This window comes from Setaria viridis, chromosome 9 (assembly GCF_005286985.2).
Source record: "Setaria viridis chromosome 9, Setaria_viridis_v4.0, whole genome shotgun sequence".
Classification (NCBI taxonomy): Eukaryota; Viridiplantae; Streptophyta; class Magnoliopsida; order Poales; family Poaceae; genus Setaria; species Setaria viridis.
In genome coordinates, this window is record NC_048271.2 from 18,365,225 (window position 1) to 18,386,322 (window position 21,098).

General features: G+C 41.7%; 2 protein-coding genes and 1 pseudogene across 2 annotated transcripts; all 3 read left to right on the forward strand.

The window, feature by feature from the left end:
* Window positions 1-11,122: 11,122 nt before the first annotated feature.
* LOC117840071 (probable inorganic phosphate transporter 1-8) lies at window positions 11,123-13,053 on the forward strand. The gene has a single exon (XM_034720523.2). The coding sequence runs from the start codon at window positions 11,265-11,267 to the stop codon at window positions 12,888-12,890; it is 1,626 nt and encodes a 541-aa protein (XP_034576414.1). The 5' UTR covers window positions 11,123-11,264; the 3' UTR covers window positions 12,891-13,053.
* A 2,587-nt stretch (window positions 13,054-15,640) lies between these two features.
* Window positions 15,641-16,792, forward strand: LOC117840072 (uncharacterized). The gene has a single exon (XM_072290783.1). The coding sequence runs from the start codon at window positions 15,892-15,894 to the stop codon at window positions 16,471-16,473; it is 582 nt and encodes a 193-aa protein (XP_072146884.1). The 5' UTR covers window positions 15,641-15,891; the 3' UTR covers window positions 16,474-16,792.
* On the forward strand, window positions 16,787-19,130 carry LOC140221127 (uncharacterized; annotated as a pseudogene).
* Window positions 19,131-21,098: the final 1,968 nt, after the last annotated feature.

Sequence of the window (21,098 nt, forward strand, 5' to 3'; positions counted from 1 at the left end):
GTGCATGTGTGCAAGATTTCAAGCCAATCCTAAGGAATGTCATTTGATGGCTGTTAAGAGAATTTTGAGATATTTAGTATACACTCCTAACCTTGGCTTATGGTATCCCAAGGGCTCCACTTTTGATCAACTTGGCTATTCCAATTCGGATTATACCAGTTGCAAAGTAGACCGAAAGAGTACAACAGGGACTTGACAATTCCTTAGTAGATCCTTGGTATCTTGGAGCTCTAAGAAGCAAAATTTGGTTGCTTTATCCACCGTCGAAGCCGAATATGTGGCACCCGGTGCTTGTTGTGCCCAACTCTTGTGGATGAAGCAAATGTTGAGTGACTTCAGTTGTGAGTTTAGCATGATCCCACTCTTGTGTGATAATGAGATTGCTATCAAGCTAGCTAACAATCCGGTATAACACTCCCGAACAAAGCACATAGATATAAGACATTATTTCTTACGGGATCATAAGGCTAAGGGAGATATTGCTTTACGTCATGTGAGCACCGAAAGGCAACTTGCCGATATCTTCACTAAGCCTCTAGATGAGCAAAGGTTTTGTGCTTTGAGGAATGAGCTAAATATCTTGTATTCTCGTAACTTGGCTTGACTTATTGCACATACTTGACTGTTGACTAGATAGAAAAAATGATTTTCTTTATGTTGAGTTTCTTTCAAAACTTGGATTTTGATCTTTGGATCAAAACTTGACTCAAGTGATCATTGTTATGTAATATTGCTTGTTGGATGATCACTAAGTGTCAAGTTGTCTTATATGTCCATAAGACATAAATATCAAAATCTCAGATCTTTATGTACTTCGAAATCTATACTTTTTTTGGGGACTGTCAACTGTCTACAGGAACTTCCGGTGTCCTACCGAAACTTCCCACACCCACCGGAAGTATCAAGAAAGATCTGATAGAGGATGCTCATGAGTTTGGAAAGTAAGCTACTGAAACTTCTGATGCTTAGTCGGAACTTCCGATGACCATCAGAACTATCAGATTTCCTCCGACAGAGGGTGATCAGGAGTTTGATTTAATTTTTGTCGAAACTTCCAACACGCCATTAGAACTTCCAATAGACTGCCAGGGACTATATATACCCATTGGATACCCCTTCGAACCCTAACTCTTCTCTTTTTACACCATTGGTGCCTCTCTCTCTCTTTACACTTTCAATCTCTCAAGGGGATCTCAAGTTTCAAATATGGGATTTCGTTGCTCTTGCTATCCTTGGATTCCCACTTATCAGAGGTTCCGACCCCCATCGGAAGTTCTTCGATTCGTGAGGGAAATCTTCGAGATAAATGATTCAAAAAAATTCCATCGCCCGATCTCTCAATGTAGTTGGAGTTAAGTGATTTCCTTTGGGGGATAGACTTTAGATATGCTTTAGAACTCATGCCTATGATCTTGTCAAGTTTGGTGGGCTAAATCTCTCGTTCCATGAATCATTGGCTGAGCTCGGGCCCTGTCGGAAGTTCCGACTCCTGGTCGGAAGTTCCGATAGGTGCCTGTTGGCTCTGTTTTTGTTTCTTTCATACCATCTCTTGACTACATCCGAATCCTATTGCAAATTCTATCAGATGGCTCATGACAAGAGAGGAAAATAGCGTGAGAAAACTCCCAAGATTGAGTTCAATTCCGAAGAAGAGGTTCCTATTGCTGAACGCACGAGTCCGATTCTGAAGAAGAGGTTCCTATTGCTCAACGCAAAGGGAAAAGGAAGGTCGCCCGCAAGGTTCCCAAGTGCGCTCAGAGCAGGGGCAAGCCTATTCCCGCTGCCGCCTCTAGTCAAGGTGCTAGACCTCACATGAAGAATGCCTCCACTCCGGGTGCTCATCTTGATGACAATGCGAGGATCTCATTGGATTTTCTTGAACAAGTCATTCTTCATGTCCAAACCTATTCGACAAGAGAGGGAGGGATACAATGGAGTTCATAGGTTGATTATCGTAAGGGCAAGCATGACATAAGAGCTCTACAGTATGATAGGCCCTCTCAATATCAAAAGGATTTCATAGGTGATATTCGCTTTTGGCTACATTTTCACGCTGATTGGTATAAGTCTGTGATCCTATGCAAGAGTCATCCTACCACTAAAATGAAATCTATTAATTGGCCATACTTCAATGCTATTGAGCTGTCGATAATTGATCAAGTTTGGGAAGCTTGTAGGGATAAGAATCCTGCCCCCCTCATGAAATTCAACTGTGATTGGAATGAAGAAATTGTTGCTCAATTCTATGCAAATCTCTAGTTGACCATCTAAATAAGACAATGCATTGGACTCTTCAAGGGAAGTCTCTCTCTGTGACATATGCAGAATTTGGGAGCATCCTTGGCTATGAAGAAGATGATCACAATAGATACAAGATTCATGAGATGGAGAATGTTATTGAAGATGGTGAGATGGTATTTATGTATGATAGTGCTTATGGGCAAATTGAGCATGGTACTACCAAGGGATTGATTCCTTACTACAAGTTGCTCAACCAACTTTTTTGGTACAGTCTTTGTCCCAAAGATAGTGATTCGGATAACATCTCCAATATGTCAAAGATTTTGCTAGCAAGAATGACCCTAGGGAAGGGTGAGTTTAGTGTGTTTGACTTCATTTGGGAAGAAATTATCATTTGTTCCTACTCAGCCAAGAATAGTTGTCACTATGCTCCCTACATCTTTACTATGATTAAGGAAGTGACAGAGTTGGAGATCTTAATGGACAAGGGCCATCCGATTTATAAGCCTAAGAAAGGCCACATTGAGCGTCTATGCAATATTAGTTCTCATGCTATTCGTCCTCCACCTCCACAAGGACCTTCTCATGGGGCTTCATCTTCATAAGGACCTTCCTCGTCTCATGGACCCTCTAGCTCTCAAGGTCTTCCACCCTCTCGTGCTTCAAAGAAGAAAAGAATCTTCAATTTCTTATCTCAAGATTTATTTGCATGTTAAATGTGGGCCGCCACAATTCGGATGAGATGCATGCCCACAAGAAGTATATTGATGAGCAGCTATTGAAGATTGAGGAAAGGCAAAAGGCTCTCATGGCAAATAATGATATACCACATTCTCCCATTTGTGATCCTATGGATTATCCTCCTCCACCGATGTTCTACAACCCTTGGAAAGAAATAGGACAGCCCTCCACGATCTTTGGGGCTCCACAAGAAGAGGATGATGGAGATGATGAAGACTTGGGTGGGCGAGAGGAGTCAAAAGAAGAAGAAGAAGATGTCCACGAAGCTAACACTCCTACCGATGAAGGTGAAGATGATGATGAGGACGACGATGATGATGAGTGATGGCTATGGAAGGGCCTCCCCTTTTTGGAGCTTGATGCCAAAGGGGGAGTGAGCTCACCATAGACCATGTGGTGGATGTGGTGGCTACTATCTATCCTTTTATTATGCTTTGCTATGTTAGTGTAGATATAGAACTTAATGCTTGTGTGATGATCATGGTTTGATGTATTGTTTATTTCCACTTTGTTGGTGTGCTATATTTTATCATATGCATCACCATGATATTCATGCTATACTTTGCACCCCACGAATGCAAGGATACAGGGGGAGCTCTTACAATAGGATGATCATGGTCATTTTGATTCTATTTTGAAAAATGCACATATTAAGGGGGAGCTCACATATATGATTGGATTCAAAATAGTTATATAGTTTTTTGACCCTTAATTGTGCTGTCATCAATCACCAAAAAGGGGGAGATTGAAATTCACAGAAGAAATTCCTCCAGTCTTGTCACACTGGAATGCAAGGGAGAGCCTTTGTGGAATGTAGGACTAGAATTGTGTGCAGCTCAAGTGCCTAACATGAGTTATTTCTTCATAGAAGAGAACATTGACTCAAAAACTGCAAGAGAGAAAGCTAGCACTACAGTGATAACTGTGATAAGTGGTGAGCTAACATCTAACCAGCTTGAAATGGAATTCAGAAACATTATCAATGGAAATCTTTGGAAGTGGACTGCCAGAAAGGTAGCTGAGAATAAGTTCACAATGAGATTCCCTATAGCTAAGATGGTGCTAGATTACAATAACTTCAAGTTGGGGGTGAGAAGTGTGGATGCCTAGCTGTTAATTGAGCCTTGGAATTCTACAATGGGTGCTAAGGGCAAGCTTCAACTAGCATGGTTTAAAGTGAGAGGGATTCCAGCTAACCAAAGAGCCATGAGGACAATTGCTAAAGTTTGTAGTTTGGTTGGGAAAACCATGACAATTGATGAAAAAATCAGATTTAATTAGGAGTATGTGAGAGTGAAAATTGTTTGCAAAGATATTAATCTAGTCCCTGAGTCAGCTGAAAGTACCCTGGGACTATACCTTTATGATTTCTTCTTTGAGCTTGAAAGATAGGAATTCACCCGGCCAGAGGGGCGGAAAGCAGCAATCAGATTGGGTGATTTTGAAGGGCAACCCAGTCCCAAAAAAACAAGAATAGATAGCAATGTTCAGTCAAGCAAAAGACTTCAATATTAAGTCTTTTGTGACTGCAACTACTAGAGACAGTCAGGGAAGGGGGTGAAGGGAAGGATATGTATCTAATACTGATGGAGATCTGCAAGGCAGACTTCTCAAATCTGCTCCAGGAAAAATCAATAGTACCAAGGAGGCAGTAGCAAAAAGAATGGAGACCCACAATGACAAGGTGATCTGGAAGACATGAGAGGCCAAGAAGAAGGAGAGATAATTCCAGCAGCAACATAGAACCAAGCAACGACCTTGAAGTAGTTGCCTCTGGTAATGAAAACGATAGCAGTGAAAATTTTGCAGCCCAAGTGAATAGAACTCTGGGAAGGGAATCCTCTAAAAACAGAGAGAATCAGTGGTTGGCAAGATGTGAGTATGAAGAAGATGCAATAGGACAAATCAAATCCTACTTGATAGAGAAAAAATCAAGACTTCTGTGCCGATATCTGAATTGATGGAAGAGGGGGTTAATAACACAAACAATGAAGTGGTGGAAAGCTGTAAGACAGACGCTGACTTTTATCTGAAGAAATTGGTGCATCCCTGTGACAAGATGCAGGAAGCGAGGGTGGAGAGAAGAGCTAGTGAAAGACTAAAAGAAACCAGTGTTGCGGGCGAAGCGGGTCTTCTGAAAGGAATTAACAAGAAGAGAAGTTTGGAAGGTACGAAAACAGTAAATTCTAACTCCTTTTCTATCCTTGAGGATGATGAGTTAATTAATAGATCCTCTTTGATGGGTGTTGTTATTAAGAATAATGAATTTGCATCTGTGGATATGCTTAGGCAACTAGAAAACGCTAGAATGGCTCTAAATAAGAAAAAATTGAGCACCTTGAATCAAGGTGATCAGGAAATTCTTGATCATGAAACCTCAGAAATTGAGACTAACATAAATGAGAATCTTATGGAGTGGGAAGATGAATCATCTGAAATTGATGATTTCATTATAGTTTCCTCAAAAAGAAATAGGAAAGTGCCCAACAGGCTTAGCCTATCTTGTAAAAAACAAAGGAAAACAAAAGGGAGGAAGGAAAATCATTCCTCAAAAAAGGGAGGGAAGGCGAGCGGACAGGGAAACCCTGCTCCCCCTATCCCTCTAGCTAAATCTAAAAAGAAATTACCATCATGAAAGGCTTAATTTGAAATTGTAGAGGCATAAAAAAAGGTGTCTCTACATTTATCAGAAAACTTATTCTAGAGCACAATTTCCATTTTATTGGCTTGCAGGAAACCATGAAAGCTAATATCAATGACCAAATCATTAGACAAATTAACCCCAACCAATGTTATTTATGGAAGTGGGTACCATCTAGAGGCAAGTCTGGAGGTATATTGAGTGGGATTAATCTGGATGCCTTTGATGTTGGATCATTCTTAGAAGGAAAATATATCCTGCAGCTAAATCTGTGGGACAAAGTACAAAATAAAAAAATGGAATTTCTTAAATGTGTATGGTGCTACTCAGAAAGAAAATAAAGATGAATTGCTGGTTGATTTGCCACATTTTTGTGATAAAAACATAGACCTTATATTATGCGAGGTGACTTCAACATAATTAGATTTACCTCTGAGAAGAACAAAGGAGGAAGTGTAAACAGATATTCTAGAATCTTTAATTCTATAATGTCCTCCCAAGAACTTATTGACACACACCTTTCAAGTGGAAAATTCACCTGGTCTAACAATCAGGTGCCGCCTACCTTGGAGAAACTTGAAAGAATTATGATGAGCAGAAGTTGGGAAGATATTTTTCCTACAGTTCTAGTTTATAAATTTCCTAGGGAAGTTTCTAACCATAATCCTTTGATATTGACTACAAATATAAATACATCTATGAAGAACCTTAATTTCATATTTGAACTATTTGTCCCATAGCTAAACAAATTTGGGAAAAGCCATGTCATGCTGATTCAGTATTGACTAGAATTCAAATGAAATTGAAAAGATTCAAACATTACTTTATGGGGTGGGGTTTCAATAAACAAGGAGAATAAAAGAAAGTTAAGATTAAATTACAAGAGGAGTTATTGAAGCTGGAGTAACAAGAGGAAGTGGATCTGTTAAGCTTGGAAGAGATGCACAGAAAAATGCAAATACATGGTAATCTTCTTAAAATGTTGGAAGGGGAGGAATTATACTGGTTCAGAAGAGTCCGTGGGAGACGGTTGCATGAAAGTGATAACAATACCGAGTTCTTTCATAGAATAGAGAATGGAAGGAAGAGGAGAAATACAATCATAAACCTTGTGGATGGAGATAATGTAATAGAAGGAGATGAAAATTTGCTAAAACATGCTACAGAATACTACAAAAGTCTTTTTGGCGCGGCTCCTAGAAATAATTTTCCAATTAATCCAGATATGTGGGAGGAGAGTGAAAAGTTAGTGAAGTAGACAATGCATGGTTATCTAGGCCTTTCTCTAAATCAGAGATAAAAGAGGCCCTATTCCAGATGGAAAGAAATAAGGTTTCTGGTCAAGACAAAATTCCTATAGAATTCTATTAAACTTGCTGGGAGTTCATCAAACAGGACATTCTTGAACCTTTTAATGACCTGCACAAGGGGAGACTAGAAGTAAGTAGGCTTAATTATGGGATTATCACCCTGCTACCAAAGGTGCAAGATGTAGAAATAATTCAACAGTACATGCCCATATGCCTGTTGAACTGCCTATACAAATGTGCAACAAAAACTTTAAATATAAGATTAGAGCCTGTGGTAGAAAAAATAATTCTGAAGACCCAATCTGCTTTTATCAAAGGGAGAAATATCATAGATGGGGTGCTCGCCTTACATGAGGTTACGCATGAAACTAAAAGGAGAGGGGAAGTGGGTGTGATTCTCAAATTAGATTTTGAAAAGGCATACGACAAAGTCAACTGGGATTTTCTGTTTAAATGCCTAAGGTTGTATGGTTTCAATGATACTTGGCAGGGTTGGATTGAAAAAGTAGTTAAAGGAGGGACGGTGAGTGTAAAGATCAATGATAAAACAGGGCCTTACTTTGTGAGCCACAAAGGGGTCAGACATGGGGACCCTTTATCTCCTATGCTATTTAATTTTGTAGATGATTGCCTAGCAAGGATGGTCAGGAAAGCACAAACATTTGGCCTGATCACAGGTCTATGAAGCAATTTAATCTCAAAAGGCATCGCGATTATGCAGATTTTGCAGTAGCTAGAAACATGAAGCTTTTGTTATACCTGTATGAAATGATGTCTGGATTAAAAATCAACTTTGATAAAAGCAAGGTAATCTCAATACAAGGTGATGAAACAAAAAAAATGCAATATGCAGAGCTCTTTAACTGCCAAACTGGTTGTTTCACAATAAGATATTTAGGTGTTCCTATCAGTCCTAGTAGACTGCATGTGAAAGATTGGCTTCCTCTGGAAGAGAAAAAAAAGAAACTGGTGATATGGAAGGGAAGTACCATGTCGATTGCGGGGAGAACCACTCTTATAAATTCAAACCTCTCTAGCTCTTTTATATATCACATATCTATGTACTTATTGCCAAAAACTACCTCTTCTGCCCTAGACAAGCAAAGAAGAATGTTTTTGCAGAGGAAATAGCCAAAAAAGAAAATATCACTTGGTTCGGTGGGAAATTGTGTGCAAAAGCAAGAGGAGAGGTGGTTTGGGGATAAAAGATATAAAAAAATGAATGTAAGCTTATTATGTAAATGGTAGTGGAGGTTGGACACAGAGGAGGGGATCTAGCAAGATGTTGTCAAAGCTAAGTATATTAGGGAGGGTGTCGGCTCTGTGAATCACAGGCTGAATGACTCTCCTATATGGGAAGATTACTAAAAGTTAGACTTATATATCTAAAGGGTAGAAAAATCAAGGTCCAAAATGGAAAAAAAACTCTTTTCTGGAAAGATATCTGGATTAAAAATTAAACATTATGCATCATATTCCCTGTTCTGTTTGATTTATGCAAAGAAAAGAACATTACTGTGTTTGATTTCCTATATATGCAAGGACAATTAAATTTCACTAGATGGCTTTCTCCTTTGCTGTTTGAACAATGGGTGGGGATGGTGGACTTGGCCTTCTCCTTCTAGTTTGAAAACTATGATGATATCATTATTTGGAAATGGTCAAAGAATGGTAAGTACACAACAAAATCTATGTATGAACACATGAAAAGAGATGATTCAGGAGCAAGCTCCAATCACATCTGGAAAGCTAAGGTCCCATACAAAATAAAGATCTTCGCGTGGTTACTGGAAAACAATGTTGTTCTAACCAAATACAATATGATTAGAAGGAACTGGGGGAGACCCAGCCTGCTACTTCTGTGATCAAGCTGAAATAGCGGAACATTTGTTCTTCCAGTGTCCAATATCTAAAGTGATATGGTATATTGTGGCTATGTGCCTAGCTGCCAACAACATTCCTCAGAATACCCAACAATACAGAGCTTGTGGGGGGGAGGGGGTTGCCTGGGGGAGAAGCGGTATACACTTTGGGTTTTGCTGCTATATGCTGGGCGATTTGGAAAAGCAGAAACAAAACTTGTTTTTGACCAAAAGATAATTAGAAACCCAATGGAAATCCTAATTCATGCGTGTGCCTTCATGAACTATTGGACATGTCTCTACAGCGTTGACTTCCAGGACAAAGATCGTGGAGGGAATCAAGACGCTGCTGGCTTGCGCGCACAAGGTGATGGCGCAACAAGCCCCACAACAACCAAGATTGATGGCGCCTACACTAAGAGGGGATTCGGAAGAAGAGGGAAATGACTGATGGGGGGAAGAAAGAAAGAAGAAGACTAAAGAGGAGTTGTTGGCTTTCATCTGCGTGGCATTTTCTGCAGGATGTATCTCCTTCTGTGTCATCGTTCGGTTAAGTTTCCAGTAATTTTTTGATTATCATGTTCACCTTTTCTGATAGGTGTTCCTATCAAAAACCTGTAAGAGTCAACACTATTGTTTGAGCATTCCCTGGGAATCCTAGGGGGAAGTTTCTCTAGTTTATCTTACATGAATGAGAAAAGATAGACTAGATTGGTAGGTTCTCAATCTTATTCTTATCATGTAACAGACATGTGGAATTTCCGTTCTATGAATGGGAATAGGGTGAGCCTCGTATCGAAAAAATTTATGCATCTAGAAAAGTCAAAACGTCATACAATTTTGAAACGAAGGGAGATGTGAATACTGAATAGCTGCTGGCCTAAACTTGCTCCCTATATTAATCTATGTATGTGTAATGTGTTATTTTCTTTTATTTGTTTATTATATATTTTTTAACATAATATCTTCAACTGAACCCTATTTTCGCTACAGAGGCTCGCCGAAGGAGAAGGCCCTAACTAGAGAGAAGAGGAGGTCGCCCATGGTATGAGATTTGACATATTTTGATGCCAAATTTGTGTCCACAGAGTTCCACCCCTAGTTTCTGGCAACGCATAAATCGCACAGTTTTTTTTTATAAAACTTTAAAAAAAGATTTTCCGTTTCGCAAGAAGTCAAGTCTCCTATCATTTACGCTGCGTTCGGTCCACACGTCCCTGCATCAAGCGTCTGGATAGTCCAATTCTTCGGGTCAAAACGACAGTGACCAGGACGCACGCGTCTTTCTGGCCTCTTGTGTCCTTTCACAGTGACCGGTACGTTCTGCCGTCTCGACTTTAGTGAGCTCCTTACCCATAATTAAATAAAAAATAGTTCTCAGTTTTGGCTTGAAACGTCGATTGATGAGCACGGGTGATTGCCTGGTAGTCTGCATAGGTTCATTCATTGGAAAGAAATCTTCGTCGTAATTTCAGGAGGAGACTAATCAGGAGAATCGTTTTCTGACATAATAGGACGAGGAGAGGAGGTCGAGTTCGTCCTTGCTGAATGCTGATCCGCCACTGCCATCATCCCTGTTGCAACGTCCATCGAATCCGCTGAGCCTCTGCTCTCACCCGCCGATCGTACGCGACGACTCGGAAGTCGTCGCCGCGGATCGATGCCTGCGCTGCAATTAAAGAATTTCTCCGATCAGCCGTTCGTTCAGACCTGGGAATAGGAACGTCGCTGTCGCTGCGTCGCCGTCAGCTGCCGAGTTTCTCCGAAATGGCGGCAAGGCGCGGACTCGGGACGCCGACGGCCGGCCCGGGCCCCGGGGGAAACGAAACGAGCGCCGCAGGCGGGCGGGGGAGAAAAACGGAAAAGGTGCCTGGTTGACGTCAATCGTGCTGTGGACATGCCCCGCGCAGGACTGAAGCTGAACTGGAGCGCTTCGATTCGATGGTCCCCTGCTCTGTTTTTTCCAAGCTTTCGGGTAGATGATGAAAAGGAAAAGGATGGCCGTTAAAAACTCCAAAGCTTTTCTGGGTGGATGAGCGGCGCCGGTGACCTCGAGCACTCGCCCGCGCGTATTGCAGATAAGGAGCCCGTGCGCGCGTTTGCGGCGCGGTCATAACGACGCATCACGGTCGTCACGCCGGCCAGCCAGCGCCTGCTGCTCCGATCCTAGTCGCTAGTGTAGTGTGTAGACACCCGCCGTGCGCCAGCCGCAACCCGCAGCCACGCGGAGGGGAGAGGGTGGTAATTGCCGTAATATTCGACTGAGATTCCCCAGCTGCTGAGCTGCCTCCACCGGGCTGACCAGCAGCTGCCTTCTTATATACCCCGCGGCCGCCGCGCCATTCCCCGCACACCACCACTGACCACCAAGGCAGCGCAAGGCACACCTCCCAAACACAGCAGAGCCGGATCGATCCGGCGGCCCTCTTGCCAGTGCGCGGCGGCGGCGGCTAGTTCTCGGCGGGCGCCATGGCGCGTGGGGGCGACAACCTGCAGGTGCTGAGCGCGCTGGACGCGGCCAAGACGCAGTGGTACCACTTCACGGCCATCATCGTCGCCGGCATGGGCTTCTTCACCGACGCCTACGACCTCTTCTGCATCTCCCTCGTCACCAAGCTGCTCGGCCGCATCTACTACACCGACACCACCAAGCTCGACCCGGGCTCGCTGCCGCCCAACGTCGCCGCCGCCGTCAACGGCGTCGCGTTCTGCGGCACGCTGGCGGGCCAGCTCTTCTTCGGCTGGCTCGGCGACAAGCTCGGCCGCAAGAGCGTCTACGGGATGACGCTCATGCTCATGGTGCTCTGCTCCATCGCGTCCGGGCTCTCGTTCGGCGACACCCCCACGGGGGTCATGGCCACGCTCTGCTTCTTCCGATTCTGGCTCGGCTTCGGCATCGGCGGCGACTACCCGCTCTCGGCGACCATCATGTCCGAGTACGCCAACAAGCGCACCCGCGGTGCCTTCATCGCGGCCGTCTTCGCCATGCAGGGGTTCGGCATCCTCGCCGGCGGCATCGTCACGCTCATCATCTCCGCGGCGTTCCGCGCCGGGTACCCTGCCCCGGCGTACCAGGACAGCCCCAAGGACTCCACCGTGTCGCAGGCCGACTTCGTGTGGCGCATCATCCTCATGCTCGGCGCCGCGCCGGCCCTGCTCACCTACTACTGGCGGATGAAGATGCCCGAGACGGCGCGCTACACCGCGCTCGTCGCCAAGAACGCCAAGCAGGCCGCCGCCGACATGTCCAAGGTCCTCCAGACGGAGATCGTCGACGAGCAGGAGAAGCTCGACACGATGGTCACCTCCACGGGCAACAGCTTCGGCCTCTTCTCCAGGGAGTTCGCGCGCCGCCACGGGCTCCACCTCCTCGGCACCGCCAGCACGTGGTTCCTGCTCGACATCGCCTTCTACAGCCAGAACCTGTTCCAGAAGGACATCTTCACCAGCATCAACTGGATCCCCAAGGCCCGCACCATGAGCGCGCTCGAGGAGGTGTTCCGGATCTCCCGCGCCCAGACGCTCATCGCGCTCTGCGGCACCGTCCCGGGCTACTGGTTCACCGTCGCCCTCATCGACGTCGTCGGACGCTTCACCATCCAGCTGCTGGGGTTCTTCATGATGACCGTCTTCATGCTCGGCCTCGCCGTGCCGTACCACCACTGGACGACGCCGGGCAACCACATCGGCTTCGTCGTCATGTACGCCTTCACCTTCTTCTTCGCCAACTTCGGGCCCAACAGCACGACCTTTATCGTGCCCGCCGAGATCTTCCCGGCGCGGCTGCGGTCGACGTGCCACGGCATCTCCGCCGCCGCGGGGAAGGCCGGCGCCATCATCGGGGCGTTCGGGTTCCTGTACGCGGCGCAGAACCAGGACAAGAGCAAGGTGGACCACGGGTACCCCGCGGGCATCGGCGTCCGCAACTCGCTCTTCGTGCTCGCAGGGGTCAACATGCTCGGCTTCATACTCACGTTCCTCGTGCCGGAGTCCAAGGGGAAGTCGCTCGAGGAGATGTCCGGCGAGGCCGACGACGGCGAGGAGGAGGCCGTCGGCGGCCGCGCGGTGCGGCCGTCCCAGACCCAGATGGTGTAGTATGACCGTCCGTGGTGATTGGTGATACGTGTAGGCCGGTTCACTTGTTTTCGTTTTCCATGTAGAAAGTCAAACCTGCTGTTTCACATGGGCATCTGTTATTTTTATCTCTATATAAAATATAAAAAAGAAAATATCAAGTACACAAATACATTGGTGAACATACCACGCACTCTGTCTCGTCAAAACTGATTCATCCACCCGTCTATCAAGCCCCTTAAGCTAATATGGAAACATCCAGAGGTGTTTGGATCCTGAAGCTAAAGTTTAGTCCATGTCACATTAAATATTCGGAGGTTAATTAGGAAGACTAAATATAAATTAATTATAAAACTAATTACATATATAGAGGCTAAACGGCGAGATGAATCTATTAAGCCTAATTAATCCATCATTAGCAAATGGTTACTGTAGCAGCACATTGTCGAATTATGCATTAATTAAGCTTAATAGATTCATCTCGTCGTTTAGCCTCCATCCGTGTAATAGATTTTATAAATAGTCTATGTTTAATACTCCTAATTAGTATTTAAACATTCAATGTGATAGGAAAGCCTGATTAATTGAATCCTTAATTTGGAACTCCCGAAAATCAATTTGGAACCCACTAACTTGAAAATCACAATCAATTTGTAATCCCCTACCGAAAAGCCTGATTAATTGAATCCTTAATTTGGAACTCCTGAAAAAACTAATCAATTTTCAAACCCTCAAATCTTTTCGAAATCTTCCTCACTGTTGATCCATCCTCATCTTAAAATACGGTGCCAATTACTATAAATGTTTCATTACTCCCATAATAAGGAATTTCCAACAATAGAATTAGCATGCCGCCTGCCATCCCTTCTTGCTCTTGTTCAATAAGAACTGGTTCTCCATCCGAAAGAAGAGCCTCCAGTTCTCTTGTTCTTCAGGTTGCCGAGCCTAGGGTGTTCCCCATCGCGTAGGGTTCTTGATTTCATTGGATCTGCGTTGATCTGAAACAGCTGACTTCAAGCTTTCATCTGAAATGGTATGGACGGTTGTTCGCGAAGTCTCATGCAGTCAATAATAATATGGTTATTCTGAACATGTAGTATTCATCTAGTTCATGTGTGTAGAACAAATGCACAACCGCATATTTACTTGCTTGCTAGGTTATGTATGGACTGTATTGAGGCAAATGTTGCACGTTGCTTACTTGCTTCGTTGCTTGGTACCTGTGTGTTGATGCTTTTTCATCTAAGGAGATGTCAGTGTAGAATTTTAGCAAATGATCGTCTGCATATATGTTTCTTTTCAAAAAAATTCAGAGTTACTTAGCTTAACTGAAGCAAGAATATCAGAGGTAAAAAATAGCAGTTGAATGATAGGTTCTTTTTTCTACTGGGAAATGGAGGTTTAAATGATTTCAAAGGCATTGTATTCTGATTTAAATGATAGGTTCTTTTCTCATGGATATCTTTAGGAGTTAGAACTGATATATCCTACAATCAGTGTGTAGTGTGTACTATTTTAAGTATATTTGACCTCTTGCTTAAACTGAATGTTAAGGAGAAAATAGTGTGTATATACTACCTAACATCAGTCTTTTGTTTTAGATCGACCTTCAGTCTTCTATTTTCAATCTCAACAGCATTTAGCACATGGTTGCCTTGAGTTCAGCACAACGATCCTAACTCTGTTGGCCTTGGCATTGCGTCTATGACTCTATTTCTTTTTTATTAAACTATTTATTATGCATTTCCACTTACATTTGGTTTCTATTCTGCAATTTTAGCTGCTTACTTGAGATGAGTTTTCTAACTGAAAAAACTCCTCATATGTTATATCTTGCTACTAGTGGTGTGTTTCATGGATTAATTATAGTCATAGTCAATTAAGTTGTAATCATGGTAATGCTTTTGCTACTTCGGTTTTAGTTACTTCGATTTTAGTTTCTTATAAAGTAACAGTTTCAATCATGAACTTATGGGTTTGCCACATTTCAGTACATGTGGCTACACTATCATGAATTTGCTGCTCCACATTTCAGTACATGTGGCACTTCATCATGCTACATATTATATCCTAGAAAACAGTATCTAGTATTGTAACATTCAGTTATTGTAACATTCAGTTTTTAATGTTCAATTTTTAGGTTCTATGTTCAGTATAATTTCATTATTCAGTATATCTTGTTTCCTGTATAGTCCTAATTTGTATCCATCATGAAGTGCTAATTCTAACATTTGCAACTCTTTTTTGTTACTTGTAGATCCCTCCAGCACCAATTAGAGTTGGGGAAGGTGAACCTCCCCCTTCTTGGATCTGATACCAACTCCAAAAGGTATTGAATTCTATCTATATTAATAATATTATATTAACCTATTCAACCTTTTATTTTTTATTTAGCTTCTATCTGATTATAAATTTATATTAATAATACTCATTGCAAGATCGTATTAGAAAGAGGAGGAAGGAAGAAGATGATGACATGATGATGTTTCTTTTCCTTGCCTTATATCTGATGGGTTCTACTGGGCGGGGAGGAAAGAAGAAACATCATACGTCGGAAGAAACAGACGAGGTTAAGGTTCGTCGACTCCTCGAGGGACATGTCAAGAACTGTCAAGTTACATTTAGGATGGAACCCCACATCTTCAAAGATGTGGCAACTTATCTTAGAAGGAAAAGGCTCGCCGTTGATACAAGGATTACGGTGGAAGAGAAGTTGGGTTTCTTCCTATACATGTTAAGTCGCAACACCTCATATGAGGATCTCCAAGTGACCTTTGGGCACAACAATGACACCTTCCATCATCACATCAACCAGTTCTTCAAGAAGGTCATTCCTACACTCTCTCTCCGTTTCCTTCAACCTCCCAATCCTAATCAAGTGCATCAAAAATCCAAGAAAATCTGAGATTCTATCCAGTCTTTAAGAATTGTGTCGATGCCATTGATGGCACTCATATTCCTATTTCCATATCTCTTGAGAACATTCTCCTTTTAGAAATAGAAAGGCACACTAAGCATAAACATGATGGTGGCTTGTGATTTCGATCTCAACATCACTTTCATTTCTAGTGGATGTGAGGCATCGGCTACAGAATCCAAAGTGCTAAGATCAACTATGAGCAAGGGCTTACAGGTACCTCCAGGCAAATTTTATCTGGTTGATGGAGGGTATGCAAATACTCCATCCTTCCTTGCTCCATATCGAGGAGTTCGATACCATTTGAAAGAATTTGGGGCGGGACATCGAAGATCCCAGAACCCAAAGGAGCTCTTCAACCACCACCACGCACTACTGAGGAACCATGTGGAAAGAGCTTTGGGGGTGCTTAAGAAGCACTTCCCCATTCTCAAAGTTGCCACATTCCACACGTTGGAAAATCAAGTAAAGATACTTGTAGCTGCTGCCATCTTCCTCAATGTAATCCAATTACTTCATGGAGATGAGGAATGGTTACATCATCAGTCGGATAATATCAATCCAACACACTTTGTTTCTCTACCAAATAGTGATCAAATCAATGACCTAGGCACTACACAAGGCAACGTTTTAAGAGATACCATTGCGCAAGAAATATGGGTTCAGTACCAGCAACATATAAATTAGTCTTCATGAATAAATTGTAATAAGTTAATTAGTTAATAAGTTATTTTTCATGATTTTAATGAGTTAATAAGCTTGTATCAAGAATAAGTTGGTAAATAAGTTTTTTCTTTGAAATGTGATGGCATGGGGTCGCCAAAGTTTCGTAGGTTCCTGCCTACAACAAGTGCTAATAAAAAGAAGCCTTCCCCTAAATGCAGTGGGGGCAAAGAGGAGTGGAGGTTCTCCAAGAGGTATCGTGTTTAATGTTTCTTCATGCTTTCTTGTCAATTTTGTATTATTGATGCTATAAAATTTCTATTATTGATGCTTGTCCATTGTTTATGTAGTAAAACAAAGAGTGGATTGGAATCCATCCCTTGAGAAAATCCTGGTAGAAATTCTCCATGAGTATAAAGATAGTGGCTATAGAAGTGACAACAGTTGGAACTCTGAAGGGTGGAATAAGATGGTGAAGGAGTTCCATCTGAGGAACAAGTCTTTCTCATGCACAAAGGCTCAGATTCAAGATAAAGAAGGTTAGCTGAAGAGAGATTACAAGATGCTCAAAGAGGCCAGGAGGCAGAGTGGGTTGAAATGGAATGAGAAAAGCAATATGGTTGAAGGAACACCAGCAATGTGGAATAACCTCATAGTGGTAAGTTGATTTCTTAAAGTAATTATGTGGATAACCTCATATTTGATCAATATTTTCTTTAAATGTGCAAGCTTTCCCTAAAATCAAGAAGTTTTGAAACAACAAGGCAAGATTTCTGCTCTATGATGATTTGGGAGAGCTCCACGATGGTAAGTTCTGCTGTTAAAAATCAACTTTGTGACCTGCTTGCTATTAAAAATACTCTATTCTGTAGGTCATTTGGCTGAAGGAACTTACAATTTAACTTCTCTTGAGTCACAATGTGAGGAAGAACCCCTTCACCAAATTTATGGTGTAGAAGATGATGCACAAGCTGAGGAAGAACCCTTTCAGGAAATTCATGAGGTACGTGATGAAGATGATGAAGAAAAGGAGGTAAGAGATGAAGAAAAGGAGGAAAGAGAAAAGGAGGCAAGAGATGAAGAAAGTGAGGTTGTAGCTGTTGAAACAAGTGGACAGCGAAGAACAGAGGCCTATGAAGAGTGAAAAATTGAAGGCATGATGGAGAGATACCTTGAAATGAGGACCAAGCAAGCAGAAGATGAAGCTGCACACCTAGCAAGAGAAAAGGACGCTGCTCAAGGTGATGATTTTTCCATCAAAAGGTGCATATCAGTTGTCAACACAATGAAAGTGACCAAACAAGAAAAAGGCAAAAGCATATGCAGTCTTCAGTAAGAGCAAAGAAAATAGAGAGGCTTTCATATATGCCTATGAGGCAAATCAAGAATCTGCTTTGATTTGGCTCAGGAATGAGATGACTTAGCAGATAAAGTCGTTGTCTACTTAGTTTATTTTGCACTTTTCCTTGGTAATCTTCCTTGGCTTAAAGATTTAAATTGTTGTTGGTGCATTCCTTGGCTTCATTGTGACAACAGAAAATTGTTGTCTACTTAGTTTATGCTGCTGGTATTGACTTTGCATATTGACTTACCATACTGATGTGCAAATAGATCTGTAAAGTAGTTCATATGTGCCTCAAAATAGTTCTGTAGTTCTAAATTTTATGTGCAAATAGATCATTAAAGTAATCTAAACACATGCATACTCTTGTTGAACATAGTGCAGATTTGTATCAATGATTTACAATTCCTACATTTATATGTTCTGTTTAATCTTGAGAAAGAGAAGAAATGTTCTGCATGTTGTTAGTGTGAGCACAAGCAGAGCCAATTATCATGTAATATCTGCATTAAAAACTTGTAGTGTTCGTATGTCAATTCTCTTATTTTAGCATGCACAAGTTTTTATTTTTTCCTCATATTCGTACTGAAAAGTTTGATATCTTTTCTTTCTTTCATTTTGTTCCTGGATGGTGGATTGGAAGTAGTCACTAGGGAGATCAAAATGGAGTCATCGGCACCAAGAAGAAGCGCAGACTCCTACCTGCACAGTTCCTGGGCTCCTAGCCGGCCTCACCAAGCTCTATTTTATCTTATCTAGATAGAAAGATTGAAAGGATGTTGCTATTTTTTCTTGATCAAGACTCTATTTTTGTTTGCTACTTCTTTGTTACTTCTTCCTCATTTCAGGCTTGAAAAGGATGTTGCTATTTTTTGTTTGCTACCTGTCAAACAAGTGTTTTCATTCCTGATCAAAACAAACGGCTCTGAAAACACCAGGTTTGATTCCTGGGCCAGATCCATTGGTAACCAGGTTTCAGTGAACCACCAGGATCTACTTGATCCATCCCAGGAATGAAAACATGCCTCTTTCCAAACCTGACCTGCCCAACGAGGCCTAAGCTGGCTCGCTTGTGTTTCATTTCCCATGTAAGTCAAAGCTGGTATTTTGCTATAGTAGTACGTAGTCGTGGTGCATGTGCATCAGTTATTTCTTTATATATCTATATAAAGTATAAAAGAGGAAATGTCAAGAACACAAACACATTGGTGAACATATAATGCACTCTCAAACGATCTGATTCATCCACCCGCCTACATCAACTATCAAGCACCTCAGGTTAGTTTCCTCAAAAAGGCACCTCGAGTTAATAGGAAAGCATCCAATTAATTGACCCATTAATTTGGAAAGCCCGATCAATTTGTAATCCCTTCACTGCTCATTCTTTCCATACCAAAATTACGATGCTAATTTGGAAAGCCTGATCAATCAAATCCGAAATTTGGAACTCCCGAATCAATTGACGGATCAATTTCCAAGTAATCCATGGTGATCCTTCTTATCCTTAAATTACGATACCAATTAGTTTAATTAGAAAGCCTTTTTGCTATAATTAACTCACATAATGTTAGAGAATGTCCAAGTAAGGTTGAATCTCCATGTAAGGTAGTCAATATTCAACACATAGTACTTATACCATGCTCTTCTAAAGTAATATGGTTACTTGTAATACTCGATGGTGTGGCAGTGGCTGGGACCTAACAGCAAACAGAACACGATGTCTGAGCGAAGGACTGTGATAGTTGCCTAGACAGGGGAGTCCATTCAATAACATTAGGATCTAGGAAAAATGCAAGAAGAAAAAGTATGCCACAGAAAGTTTGAGATTACCGTCATAAGTCGTTTGTTCAAAATTCCCACATCCCACCCTCCACTCCATGTTGTTGTAAAAAAACACCCCAATGCCCAAATGCTTAACCAATATTTTCGCCGATATAGAGCCGCAAAAGGAAGCTAGCCAACTTAAGCTTATTCAAGTGCTTGCATTGGTCTTATTTATATGTTGCAGTGATTTTTTTCCGCAAATAGTAAAACTTGGTGTAACATCACTTAAGCCTAATCAATTGTTCTTTTGGTGGAACACCCAAAAGTATAGAGATCGTATTCTTAAAAGTTTCTATGTTCAATAAAGGTGATGGAGGCTCCAAATTAATGAAATTGATTGAATTTGTTAAGCATGTGCGCATGGGGTTTTGGGTTTTTACAACAAAGTCTGGTAGAGTGTAGTCATTTGTGAAAGCCGATCTATTAATGAAAAAAAGACCCAATTATAAAATCAAACACATAGCTACCCAGATTGTCATGTGTAGTGATCCTGAATTTTATCAAAGTTTCACAGCCTATCAAAATAAATAAAAATAATAAGAGCAATGCTAAATATCATATCCAATTTTTGGAACACAGTATTATTGATGCAAATCGTATGGGAATAGAGAAGGCAAAATTTTCCAATTTTTACAACTAAAAAGACTTAACAAGTATTTTATTTATACAATTCATCAGAATAGTATATCGATCCTACAAAAGTCTGGATATGATTGCGCTGTGGCATACTCAAATTCTTCTAAGGCACTAGACTATATATATCTTGAGATACATTAGGAGATCTACAAATGATATAATAGCAAAGACAGACCAAGGGGAGAAGGTAGTGACGGGATGAGGAGTGGAGATCTCATATTTTTCATCCATATCTTTAAAACATTCATTTGACAGAATCACTATTATGAAATTAAGTTATTACAAAACATGGGTCTTGATGTATTTATTAATTATCCAAAAGAACATAATACAAAGACCAAAGATTTTCAGAACAGATGAATAAAATGTGAAAATTCTCACATTTGTCTTAGAAAAAGAGAAGATCTGATCCATCTATTCTAGAGTTCAACGAAAATATACAGTTAAGATTTGTTAAGGCCTACACATATTTCGATTGAGGAAACTCATTGGCTGACAGAATTTGACTAAAATTCACTTCATGAATTTCTGGTACGCATTAGTCGTCTCTGAATCAAATTTGGGTATTTCACAAGTTCGTACACTCGTACAGGCTGATGGACTTGTGTTTCATTCAAACATTGTTGTGACAAAGCATCAAGAAAATCATGTTTTCATCCTTGCCCTCCGATAAGGTGAAACCTTCCAACTTGTTGCGGCGAAAATGGTACCCAGAGTGTCCAAGACGTCTGAGACTATTCACTGCAGACGAGAAGGGTGATTAAGTGTCGTAATCTTCGATTCTCTAGATTATTTTGCCTACGCGTGATTAGGTTACCCGCCGGAATGCCCGGCACGCGGCAGCACT

Coding starts and splice junctions, on each gene's coding strand:
- LOC117840071 (XM_034720523.2), top strand. CDS start 11,265: ATGGCGCGTGGGGGCGACAACCTGCAGGTGCTGAGCGCGCTGGACGCG.
- LOC117840072 (XM_072290783.1), top strand. CDS start 15,892: ATGATGGTGGCTTGTGATTTCGATCTCAACATCACTTTCATTTCTAGT.